Raw genomic sequence first — 13,766 nt, 5'->3', positions numbered from 1 at the left:
CGGTATCCGTCTTTGCGCCTGTTCTGGGTAGTGATTAATGCTACCCGGTTCTCACAATGTCCTTTTTCTCTATCCCTCTTCTCCTCAGGCTGGTGATTTAGGCCTGGTAACAGTCACAGGGCTGTTAGATATTCAACTGTATGACCTCTCACTTTCAGCTCCTTGGCCCAACTGCCATTTCTTCTCTCAGACCAGAATGGATCAAGGGGAGTCTCTGGAGCTCCCCCTTCTGGCCGGAGGTGGTAGTGCAGTCTTGCTATTTTAGTATTTGTACTTACTGTCAGTAACTATTTTTGTGGCAAATACCCCTAGGGGTGCCACACAAAGGTGTTCCTGCACCTCCTCACACTGCAGTGTTTTTTGAGCGCTATGGCTGCCCAGTGTCAGTATTGTACGGGCATTATGGCAGGTAACATGTTTTACATTCTGTTTTATGATCACGATAGTTAGGAAAATAAGTTTTTTACTATATTTTAAAGACACTGTGTATTTTATCAGCTCTACATAGCTACACCATATAACTAAAATTCAGGCTTGTTGGCTCATTATTGTGTAACTAATTATGTATTCATAATACTACCATTCTCATTTAATGTTACTAATGTGTTTAAACTAATATATCCAAGAATGTTTAAACGGTTTTCTACCTGAGACAGCCTTCTTGGAAACACAATGACTGTGGCCCCACTGAAGATGCCGCTCCTTTAGCCAGAATGAAGCAATGCATTAAAAAGAGCACCTCTCAAATGTACAACTCCAATCTCGTGTGTATTAGTCAGGGGGCCCCTTTCTCATAATCGGCACACTTTCAGGGGCCCTTATAACACTTCTCTTTTTTGCAAACTTGATAGTTGTCTAAAAGTGGTTGTCCAGTAGAAGACATCGGTGCCATACTGCTTTGGTATGTCACCAATGTCCAAGCTTTGAGGTCCTGCCAATCACTAGAACACTATGGCACCAGCGCAATCAAAGTGCCCGGACAACTTTTTAATTTGCTGTTGGCTTTTCAAAGTTTACGCTCAGTTGTAAGGCCGACCATTATAGCGTAGTCAATGGTTGTACATGCAGCTGCAAGTAAAAAGCCAACTAGAGTCAATACTGTACGATGTAGCAGGACAATTTCCCAGAACAACTGCTCCTTCAGTCTACTGATTGCTAAAGGTTAGACAAAGGCCAATCAGGCACAGAGGGCATATCCTAAAGTTATCTTTTGATGAGACAGTCTAATTCTTGGCTTTGTAATCCTTGAGGAATCTTGGCTGTTAGTAATTTTTAGCTAAGCTGTCCAAAAAAAAATGGTGGAGAAACCTGTTTAAGAAATCATCTCTGCCCACAGGTCAGCCATTTACAAAAATACAAAAAAATCAAATGTGCAATAGGCAGCCAAAATCTAACACTTTTCTATTAGACCCTCATTAGAAACATAAGCATTTTTATTTTGCATCTTGACTTCTAAAACATACGTAATTCTCCTAATAAATATGTCATGAATAGTATTGACAATATGCTCTTAAAATGGGACACTCTCCCTGGGTGGGGACATCTCTCTGTCCTACACAACTGGTTTAGCAAGTTAGATGCACATTCTGCTCTCATTGCCCAGGCTAGAATTTTTGGGAGGAGCTTGCTGTTTCTGTACTGTCCTGTCTCACATACCTCTTCTTCTCTGCTTGTCACTGTCAGGTTCTCAGGTGCAGCGAACACTCGGACAAAGGCTCCAGGACCGCCGGGAGGGACAGCAAAGGGGGCAACAGCAGCACCATGTTCAAGGGACAAAGCAAGTCACCTACCAAGTCACCCACCAAGTCACCAAGCAAGTCGCCTTCAAAGTACAGCAAGTGAGTCTGGTGTGCAGGGTGGTAATCCAAATTGTATAAGTAGTGATGGCGGAGAACCTTATTGCAATAGGCCTGTGACTGGTCCTCACGACCACTAATTTTCTGCATTCTACTGCTGGCCTGGTATTGGCATCTGGTTCCCCATAGCCAATCAATTCAGGAATCCACATTTTATTTTATGTATTTATTCATATTATTATTTAATGCTTAGATTGAAGTTGACATTGCTTTTCATGACGACGTACATATATACGGTATGTAGCAAAACTGAGTATGTTATTTGGCCTAACTGATTGTGAGATAGCAAAGTGATGTCTGCGGTTTCATGTAGGACCGCATATCTAGTACATAATCCGTATCCTAATACAGTGATGACAATGGCATATTCAGCTGCTACAATTTTCTTTTATTCTTCTCACATTTCAAAAGGGGAAGATGTCAATTCATTATTGAAAAAAAATAAAATAATGCAGAAGCGAATTACAAAAAGTGGCACTTATAGTCATTCTGATCATTAGAACACTACGAATCTTCTGAAAATAAATGTTCCCAAATAGTTTGGATCTTTTATTTACATGTCAGGATGGAAATGTGCACAGAGAAACAAGTCACAGCTTATGAATTGCCCGAAGCAAAGGGGTTAATTCGATTGGGCTGCTGTGATTCAGGACAGTATTGGGGTGTTGTCTGAATGGAATGGTAAAGGTGACACTGAAATTAGGCGGTGACAGGATGCTGTGAAGAACCAGAATAGCAGGTAGACAATGAATCAAAGCCAGTAACACCCACCCAGTCTCCCGTATCCAACCTGTTCAAGGAGCTTGGACCACATAGCCCTCTTATTATATGTATTGTATCAGCGTATCACTGTTAATCATGGTATCTAAAACAATCTGGCATGAGCCAAATCTCTCTTATATCCTAATATTATGCTACGCTGTACCAAGAGGCAAAATGTGAGCCAGCTTGTTTAGCTCAGCATTGTCTACAATGACTGCTATTGCCAATTTAGCTTTGGAAAGTACACAGTCTATAGGGGCCTTCAGCCTTTGGATGTAAGGAAGAATGCTTCTATTCACTGTCAGCAAACAGAGATCTTGGCAATGGTGGAGAATTTAAATATAATTGGTATTAAAGTTTTTCAGAATATTTCATGCTACAACAAGCAAGCTCGATTCTAGGATCTCGAGTCATTAATTATAACAATATACATTTTTATTTATACATAGAAAAAACATACTTTTGTATTTGCAATAAACGCAATTTTAATAAAAGTTTTTTGTCCATATGGGTACATAAATTTTACGATCCACAAGGTGCAAAAAAGAGAACAGTGGTCGAAGGCTATGGTCAGGATCATATATTAAAATTAAAGCGGAAAACCAATCAAGTTGATTGTATCCTTGATTTATCAAGTAACAACAAGATGGAATGACAAATATACTCATCAATATATGATCTTGAATTAAAAAGATTTTTGTAACTGGTACTTTGTATCTCATAATAAGCAAGCTCAATTCTAAGAAACCACTTTCAATAAAAAAAGACAAAACTATGTGTAAGATCATCTTCAGAAATCTCAGGGCACGTTTCGTGGCAGATTTTGTAGATTCACTATCTAAATTTATCAAGAGCGGATGATTTCCGTGGTGTAACTCTTTTCACTGAAGCTTGATACCTTGAATTACCTACTCTGATTCGCAGTAACGGATCAGAAAAGGACATGCACTTAGGACATGCACGTAGGACATGCACTTAGGACATGCACTTAAGACATGCACTTAGAACATGCACTTAGTTTACCAGAACAGACAGAAGGATACAGGCTTCACGCAGACCAATTAGGCATAACAACTGAAATGCCGGATTACTGGGAGTGATCCCATAGTAATTCATGGGGTCATTTCCTGCTTTGGTTTCCCTCTAGAGTGTATAGACCATGCCAGAGAAAAAAAACATCAGATGTCCAGACGAATGGAAGAGAGGCCTAAAAGTAAGACTTGACATGATAGACATAAAGGTGCTTTCTTTGAAGCTAAGACATGAAGAGCGGTTGGTTCCAACTCCTGAGTGGCTCAGACAAAGCACACTAGAGTGTGTTCGAAACACGTTGCCTATTCCCTTGTGCAATATGGAATCTATTTTTAACGTACACCAAAAATTAATTATTTTTTAAAGGAGTTAGAACCAACCCCCTCTTCATTTCTTGGATTCATCATGTTTGGTCATAACGGAATTCCGTGAACCTACAACCCATGAACCAAAATGGTGAGCTGTTTTTCCAAACTCTTTTTTGTACTTACTTTCTTTGAAAGGCATAGCTGCTATGTTCTGGGCCCTGGTGCAACAGCTAATAATAATAATAATAATAATAGCTAAACCTTGGTCCGTCACCTAAATACCAATGATGGCACGTAGCATTGTATCTAGTGATAGGAGATATAGAGTCTATAAACCTAGTATTCATTTGCATAGTGAGAAAGTGCTGCCTAATATGACTTCCTTATAGACCTGTACTCTTATGTGGATGGAAGATTTATGGGATCTGCTTGGAAAATGACACCCTATCTATTAAATATGGACAAATGGAAAGGGAGGAAAAAAATTGTACCAATATTCAACCTCTGCTAGCGCAATGATGCTTCATGGAAAAGCTTTTCTCAGCGAACCCATGGGATCCTGAGTGTTCACCAATAAGAAAGTTTGTACAAATGTGTCCAAAAAATAGAAAAAAGGTGGCACTCATAATCCCTTTAAAAATCCTCTATTATATAGCTTCAAAAAGATCGTTGCTGGAGAATGATGTGGACACTTGGTGGTTTTGCGCCTCCTGCGCTTCAATGGCCGTTGTCCACCAAGTGTCCACATCATTCTCCTGGAAACATGTTTTAGAAGCTAAAAAATACAAAAAACACACCAGCGCTAACCTGAAGAACGAAAAGGAGAGACCCTCAGCAGCTGGATTCAGGACAGAAAGGTGCGGAATTCTGTCATGTAAACCTTGCAAACTGAAAAAGAATCGAAACCGCGCTTGAGGGAAACTAACAGAACCTATACGTACTCCAACAAAGATTGTGTGACACTATACCTGAACATACTGATCCAAGATGGTAGAGGGAGGCACATCAAAAACATAAAGGGGTCCACATGGAAGGTGATATGAAGGACTGTATCAAAACCATATAATGATGAGAATAACGGAAATGGTTAAAATAGAATGAGATAAAACACAAACAGTAGAATGAGATAAAACACATACAGTAGTACACAGTGCCAGGTGTGTGTCAATAGGTGCGAAGCACGTACCTAAGGACGGATGATGCACCTCTGGAAAATCCGCCGAAAAAATGCACACTCAGGACTCAAAAAATCCCACCGTAACTGCACACGCTGTGTAAACCTGGCCCCTGCAAGCCCCTAAAATATAAACCGCTAATGATACTCCTAAAACAGCATAAAACTGGTGTGCATGAACATAGGACTCACCTAAGAGCCAGAGTACTGGACACCGGGAGCAGGGATGTCTGTGGCAGCAGTAGGGGGGCGACAGTCGGCAGGATACAAATAGAAGAGTGCTACGCAGAGCCAGAGAAAACCCCGGCCGGCGGTATCTCTGGTTGCGTGCAGGAGAAGACAGGGAACAAAGATGGCCGACAGGACTAACTGGCGTGTGACGTAACAGCAACGTCCTTCTTCATCAGGGTTGCCGGTCCCTGTTGCTCCCAGCTAATAAAGCCAGAGCCCTGTCTGTCCATATTTATTCTACTGGATGGATGGGCGGGCCTTTTTTGACAGACAGGGCTCTGGCTTTATTAGCTGGGAGCAACAGGGACCGGCAACCCTGATGAAGAAGGACGTTGCTCCTTTGAAACGCGTCGGTACGCCTTTTTGGCCCCAACATTGCTCCGTAGTGCAAGCTGTGACGTCACACGCCAGTTAGTCCTGTCGGCCATCTTTGTTCCCTGTCTTCTCCTGCACGCAACCAGAGATACCGCCGGCCGGGGTTTTCTCTGGCTCTGCGTAGCACTCTTCTATTTGTATCCTGCCGACTGTCGCCCCCCTACTGCTGCCACAGACATCCCTGCTCCCGGTGTCCAGTACTCTGGCTCTTAGGTGAGTCCTATGTTCATGCACACCAGTTTTATGCTGTTTTAGGAGTATCATTAGCGGTTTATATTTTAGGGGCTTGCAGGGGCCAAGTTTACACAGCGTGTGCAGTTACGGTGGGATTTTTTGAGTCCTGAGTGTGCATTTTTTCGGCGGATTTTCCAGAGGTGCATCATCCGTCCTTAGGTACGTGCTTCGCACCTATTGACACACACCTGGCACTGTGTACTACTGTTTGTGTTTTATCTCATTCTATTTTAACCATTTCCGTTATTATCATCATTATATGGTTTTGATACAGTCCTTCATATCACCTTCCATGTGGACCCCTTTATGTTTTTGGTGTGCCTCCCTCTACCATCTTGGATCAGTATGTTCAGGTATAGTGTCACACAATCTTTGTTGGATTACGTATAGGTTCTGTTAGTTTCCCTCAAGCGCGGTTTCGATTCTTTTTCAGTTTGCATGTTTTAGAAGCTATACAGTAAAAGATTTTTAAATGGATGGTGAATGCCACATTTTTTCTATTTTTTAGATCTATCTATTAAATAACCACCTTATCTCACCAAGAGGTGGTCAGACATACATTGTCCTGTATCTGCTACTGCAGGGAAAATAAATGGCCATTCAATACAGTATTACATTTTCTGGGTCCGCTAAAACACTAGCTGCTGATTCTTGGTGGTTCCAAAAAGTGATCGAGCTTAAAAAAAGGGTGGTCCACTCCAAGACAACATCTTTATGCTCTTATCTAAAAGGTTAACCCTTTTGATGCTAGCTATGAGTAATATGGTTGTTTTTTTTTGCTTTACATAACTACATTTTCTACATCTTTTACTTTAGCTTCCCCTGGAATGGGCATGCTGGGACTTTCACTTCTGTAATATGTTGAGGGCCACTACCTGTCATAGACATCCTTGAATAACGTAGGCTGCACCTTGAGATACCATGTAAACACACTTTATTCCACAATTAAAGGTTTTTTTATTAGGGTGTGTTTGCATGCTGCAGATTCCTGAGGAAGGTTGCGGCAATAAAAAGAATAATATAAGCTTTTTTATGTAATCTTCTCGAGACATGGGAGATTTGGTTTAATGCAGTCAAAAGTCAAATAAATATCACTTTAATTGCTTTGCATATTTTTTGCCTTTGGGAAGACATATCTAATATTTGCATCCTATTTGCATCACATTGCTCTATATTTTTCTTCTAGAAGTTTTCGTCAAAAGCCCTTGAGCTAGAAACCGGCCAGGAATTCAGAATATTTTGTGCTCTCTTGGCTGTTGGACAAGGTGCATCACGTGGCTCTACTTCTGATTCTCTCTTTGTAAAACTATCTCCTAACATTAGTCGATAAGTGCCGCCTTCAGTCTTGACCTCTTGACTGGAGTAAGTCGATTCCCTTTAGCTGGATTTGAAGGGCTGCAATCAATTCAGGTGTGGCTGAACTAAGGCATGAGGAATTATTGGTTCTTCAGCACAAAAAGAGCCCTACAGAATATACCTGGGTGCAGAGGTATACTAAGGCACCATAGACTTCTATAAGGATTGTTGTCACGGGGTTACTGCAACAGAGCAAAGCCAGAAGACCACAGCATCTGATTGCTCCTACTCAGGCGCTGAGAAGAAGCACTTCTTGATCATATTAAATGTGTTTATTTCTTCTGGCAGAACGGAGTTAATCGGCCATGTTGGAAATCCCTGTTCTCAGCTGTGCTCAGTTAGCCACTCCCTTCCACTTTATAATCTGGGCTCTGCTGCTAATCCTTGTCAGAGCTAGCTTCATTGCTGCATGGCTAACGGAGGGAAAGGAGTTGGTATGAGAAGGAGAGCCGGAGGAGTTATTAGTGAATGTTGTTTGGTTTGTACGCATGGTAATTCCCTATCCTTCTTTATTTTGGCTCTTCCCCCTTCCTGCACACCCCGGTGCACTCCTCTGTAAATATGTGAGTTGATAGTTTGTGTGTCTGGAATTTTCTGTTAACTCTCGTCTGTGTTGCCCTGTTTGTTGGGTTGGTATACTGTGATGCACAGTAGCACCCCCTCTTCCTTGGGTGGGGGAAGAGAACAGACTGAGGGCTAACTGAGAACATAATCAAGGGTGGAGGCCCCGGCATCTTCGCCATCTGAAGAATCCCAGGGAGCAGGGCGCCCCCTAGTGTTAGGGCCAGGAAAGGAGCCCCTGGTCCCAGGTCACCCGACAGCTGTGTTGTGACAGTTGTGTATTAAATGGAATGGTACCACAGGACAATCTTGGGCAAAATACAATTTGAAATTGTATTTTGCATGAGACTCACTGGTATGCTCTGCCATTGTTCGTTTATTGTTTATTTTTTACTTTGTAGGTGTTTCTTTTTTGATATACGAGCATGTAGCATTTAGAACAAGGGTACACAATCTGCGGTACTCAATTCCATTCTGTGTGGCCCCAACCTACTGGTAACAGACAAGCTTTTCTGAGTGTGGCTATTTGCATGTAGTTTCCATTGCAGAGAAAAGAGGACTGATATACAGGCATCTATGTGTCCCCCATAAATATTAGGAAAATGGGGTTCCTTAACACCTGTTTGGCACTTTGAAAGGTGTTAGAGGTGATAGTCTATATATGTGACTCTCTCCATTAGTTCAATTTACAATGGAGGGAGACAAGCCACATGCACCCATTGTCTTCTCATCTCTCATGTGCTAACTGGGAGAAAAGGGCTCCCATATTCTTCTGGACTCCTACCTATTAGGTATTTTCATATATACTTTTGCTATGCCAGAAATGTCTCAGGTGCTAATACTCCTTTTATTTTTGTTGCAGCCCTTAGAAGTTTTCAATATGTCAGTTTTAAGTCTGTATTTCATTCTCATATATTATATCTTATATTATTATATTGTAACTTTTGGGAAAATGGTTGCTTCAATGAAAAGAGAACGTGACAATATCCCTGTAATTCAAAGGACACAATCACTCCTTGTGTCTCCTTTAAAATTTGTGCACGTAGAATTCCATTAGATTAAAAGAGTGTGAGCAGTTATGGTGTTATTCTTTATGAGGTTTATTTCTTATATCGCCACTGTTAATATTATTTTATGCTATTTAACCCCATTACATGTCCTGTTATGGCACTTGGACATCACAGGGGAACCCACCGCTGACCAAAATATTAGATTTGATGGAGGAGCTCTGGACAATCTCCTGCATATTGCAGCACCAGCATTGTACATGAAATCTTACAAAGTCGTAAATTGCCCTGAACTGCAGATGTAACCTTCTGCAATGCAAAAGGTGAACATCCCATATGCATAGACCCTTTATCTGAATTGGCCCCCTGTACAGTAGTATGTCCCTGCCTCGAAATGTGTGGCTGCCTTCAGAGTCTTGCCAGAGGTTACAGCAGTATGGTGCATTACTTATATTTCTCAATAATTAATGGAAATGTTGGGTAGTTATCACCTTAAGGATGAGATTCACACTTTTCGAGTTTATTTTTAGCTTGTAGGGCAGAACCAACTCTAATTATAACCCTAGTTGCAACCCAATACTAAAGGCAAAGGATTTGGGTTTCAGAACAATATATATAATAAATAATAATCTAGCAATGGACATGAAATACATTTGTCATCTGAAGTGCACACGGCGCTGTATAGTGCAGGCTAAGGTGTGGCTTTTAGGCTTGTCCCTTGAACCACAAAATATGTATCATCCAGTTTGACAGTAAGTCACCCAGCCTGTGATCACACCCTTTCGCACTGCTGGCCACAATAAACATGTAGCAGCCTCACGTTTCCCCCAGAGCTTGTTACCTTTCAGCATTCTTGCGTACACGATAGGTGGGAACTGTGGGATGGACTGAATTTTGCTTAGAGCCTTCTTACTCTCATTACACAATATGAATTTTATTGCTCTTCTCTCTAAGAACAAGTTACACTCTGGGGAGCCGCACTGCTCCAAGTTTTTCAGTTCCCTACTGTGTGTTCTCAAATACACCCAATGGCAATAACAAGTTAGAGGGGGTTTTCAAGCTCAAACGAAACTTTGGCAGTCAATCTGTGTGACTGCAGTTTGCCAAATTATGACAGTGTGCAATTTGCACACTGTCACACTCCCTCTCTATTCTCATTGCGAGTAGGCAGTCATGTGATCGCAGGTTTGAAATTTGCATACTTAACGTCACATAGCAACTAGATTCTCATCTGCTTCTCTCAATAGAATACTTACAGAAGCGGATGAGCCTTTAAGCTCAGACCCCCCCCCCAAAAAAAAAAAAAAATTAAAATTAAAAAAATTAAATGATTATAATTTGTAGAGCACAAGTAGATTGAAGATCATTAGAGTAAAATGCCAACTTTGTTTGGGATTTCCAAAAAAGATTTGTCTATCATGAATTCTAATAATAAGCAATGAATCTCTGGTATGGCATGAAGCTTCAAATTGTTTATGCCAAAGACACAACATTGTATTGCAAAACCACAGGAACGTATTTTCAGTATTTAGGCTAAGTCTTCAGTTGAGTGACCAAAATAATACGAGCTCTACAATCTGGTAATAAAGCCCTGGTCTTCTTTGTTAGAAGGATCTCCAGATACTGTATGTCACATGGATTACGTATAGCGAGGATATATATCTTCATATTATCATATGAGACACAAGTGACACATACTCAGCTGTTCCTTCCTGGTTTTTATATCATGTGAACAAATCAGCAGTGATTCATAAAGTCCCGTATGTCACAGACTGTTATAAAATGTTGAGAAAAACTTACTGACGGAGGGATCCTGTCAAGTTGTGATGTTTCCTTTTTTTGCTGAAGTTTGTCTTCATTAGTGTTCTAGGAGGTATTGCTTCACCTTATGGAGACTGACAAGATGGTGTGGACCAAACAATGTTCCAGGGAAAATTATGCAAATAAGTTTTTATCCAAGGGGAGAAAGCTACCTCACTAGTGCCAATATGCAAATAAACTCCCTCCAAGAAAAATCTTGCTTCATACAGCCAATAGTGGATGCCAATAGAGACAGTTTTCTTCCTCTTGAAGGAGAACTAATTTGCATAATTACCCTAAAGAGACATGTTTTTTTTTCCTTATGAAAGAGAGCTAATCTGCATAATGACACAAGAGAAACAGTTTTTTTTCACTCTTGGAGGAAAGCTAATTTGCATAATGGCGCTAGAGAACCAGCTTTCTTCCTCTTGGAGATGAGCTAATTTTCATGATGGCACTAGAGGGCTAGCTTTCTTTCTCTTGGAAGAGAGTTAATTTGCATAATGGCACTAGAGGACTAGCTTTTTTCCTCTTGGAGAGAAGTTAATTTGCATAATGGCACTAGAAAACCAACTTTCTCCCACTTGGAGATGAGCTAATTTCCATGATGGCACTTGAGGGCCAGCTTCCTTTCTCTTGGAGGAGAGCTATTATGTAGTATGCATTACGGAACTGACCCCTAACATCTGCAGTTAGATCAAAGATTGAGTTGCTAGTTTTTAACATTCCCAAATCTTTTGTTCCCTTCCCTGATGATGAGAGAGACCAGTGCCTTCTACCTCTACGTATGACACCCAGTGCCCATGTGCTCTTGGCCCATCTGACAATGCATGCTTAAAGTAGTGATAGCTGAATGGTCATTTGGACAATTGCTAACAGCCTACAGTGGATGGCCTGTTTAGAGGGTAACTAAAGTTTCGACCTAGGTTTTAAAATTTTAGGCCCTTTAATTACCTGCAGATCAGTGTGGGTCAAGGTCTTGAGACCCCAACAATCGCTCGTAATAACTCTGAGAAGTGCGCAGCTCAATAGGCAGACAACTCCTGCGTGAGCGAGTATGGATTCAATAGAAAGGCATAGGCTGTGCACTCCTGAGAGCTTTCCAGTGATTACTGTGGGTCTCAGGACCTAGACCCCTACTGATCTGCAGTAAATTAAAGGGCCTAAAATATAAGAAATACGTGAAAAATTTAGAATCTCTAAGTTGTACATGTTCAAATTCAATCTGACGATCACATTTAGGGACCTGACTGTGCTGCAACCATGGTCAACAACTGCAGGATGTGTCTTTCTGTAGTGTTTAGCTCCATTTCCACCTACAAGTGAGTATCCAGTACTTGAAAACAACGTGTTTTTAAAAAAGTGAAGGAGCAAGACATTCCTATCGTCATTATTAGATGTATGATTAAAGTTCGAATACCTCTATAAAGATTAGATAATTGACGGATTTGTCCAACAACCTAATGTGCATGAAAAGCTTAAAGGGGAAATATACTTTTCAAGTACGGTAACTTTTCAGAATAGGCTGTCATTTATGTTTACACGAGAAATAACACAATTTACAGCCATTATGAGTCTTGTAACCTACATTTCTGACCAGTTTTCCCCTCTGCAGGTTCTATCTCTAATGTACAATTGATTGTAGGTTGGTGGGTGGAGACTAGCTGAATGAAATCTCACATACACAATACAAACACATAAATTGATCACTGCGTTCTCTGTGCAGAAATTAAAAAGCATTACTGACCCACGTAGCTGTGAATCCAGAACTAGGATAAACTACCGGTAGCTAGAATCTGCAGAATCTGATTCTCACTCCTTCACCCTTCCCCCTCTCCATAGACTTCTTGAGTAATATAGATTTGAGTTGCTTTTATCAGCGTGAATGATGAATTCAGGAGGAAAGGGACAGAAGAATAAGTGGCTCATAAGTGGAGAAAGACGCATATTTCTCTGATAAGATAAATTACAAAAGTTTCTTATAGTCGCTTGTACTATTGATTTATGCAAAAAAAAAATTAAACAATACTCCTAATTTAATTCTGAGAGTTATGAAAAGAGCCACCACCACAGGTGAGGGTCCTAAAGCTGAAACCGCGCTGCTCATTGTATAGCATGTGGTGATGCCATAAATGTGTAAAATGTCAATAACCCTCTAGACCAGGGGTGAGGAACCTCAGGCCCCAGGGCCATTTACGGCCCTCGGTGACAATTATCAGGCCCCCGAGCAGATTCTCAGGGCCGGGAGGTGTATTTTGATTGCCACCAGCTCAATAATTTCTTCTCGCTCTGTTAGCACACACACGCAGTGTTCACTACTGAACACTGAAGGGCATGCAATGAAAGATTACGTCCTGGACCAGTGCCAGAGTCAGGATGTACTTTGTGGGCGGAGTTTGTACAGCCCCCGAAGGATGGTATAAATACCCAAATGGCTCTTGGTAGAAAAAAGATTCCCCACCCCTGCTTTAAACCAATATTGTTTTTAATTTATATACTTTATGACTTGGCACTACATTTTTTAAGTTTAATGTTTAAAGGTGAAAACAAGCTATTACCTTTCCACAAGGTAGGTGATAACTAATTGATAGATGGGATTGCGACCGCAATGATTCACAGAGTGGAGAATTTTTATCCCCATCACAAAATAGACCAGCAAATTGAATGCTCAACTGACACTCCATTCATTTTCTTTGGGGCTGCTGGGAAAAAAAAGTCGAGAGTAGCTCTCAGAAGACCCATGGAGTATGCATAGTGGTGGTTGACTGTGCGAAATAAGTGGATAAAAGAGACTCATCATGCTGATCTGTGCAGGTTCCAGTGGTCGGATCCCCACTGATCAGCAAGTTATCACTTATTTGATGGATAGGTGATAACTTGTTCACTGGACAACCCCTTTAAATGTCATTTTTCTTTTCTCTAGAGCGACTGCCAATGAACTGGCTTTGTTGATCTCTCGCATGCAGAAAAATGCAGACCAAGTAGAAAGAAATATTTTGGAGACTCACCAGAAGCTAAAGCAGGTATGAACATGACTTCTAAAAATACACCACGGTCATCAACTTAGGTA

At 41.0% G+C, this 13,766-nt stretch overlaps 1 protein-coding gene across 1 annotated transcript in view; it reads left to right on the top strand.

Annotated features, from left to right (window-relative positions):
• Positions 1-1,659: 1,659 nt before the first annotated feature.
• Positions 1,660-13,766, top strand: part of EVPL (envoplakin) — a 48,880-nt gene continuing 36,773 nt past the window's right edge. The window contains exons 1-2 of the mRNA XM_069752057.1: positions 1,660-1,838; positions 13,620-13,719. Coding sequence (XP_069608158.1) covers positions 1,762-1,838; positions 13,620-13,719 — 177 coding nt within the window. The 5' untranslated portion in view covers positions 1,660-1,761. The remainder of the gene's footprint in view (positions 1,839-13,619; positions 13,720-13,766) is intronic.

This window comes from Ranitomeya imitator, chromosome 2, assembly GCF_032444005.1.
Source record: "Ranitomeya imitator isolate aRanImi1 chromosome 2, aRanImi1.pri, whole genome shotgun sequence".
Taxonomy (NCBI): domain Eukaryota; kingdom Metazoa; phylum Chordata; class Amphibia; order Anura; family Dendrobatidae; genus Ranitomeya; species Ranitomeya imitator.
Note: the sequence above shows the minus strand (reverse complement) of the source record. Positions and strands in the feature narration are given on the sequence as shown.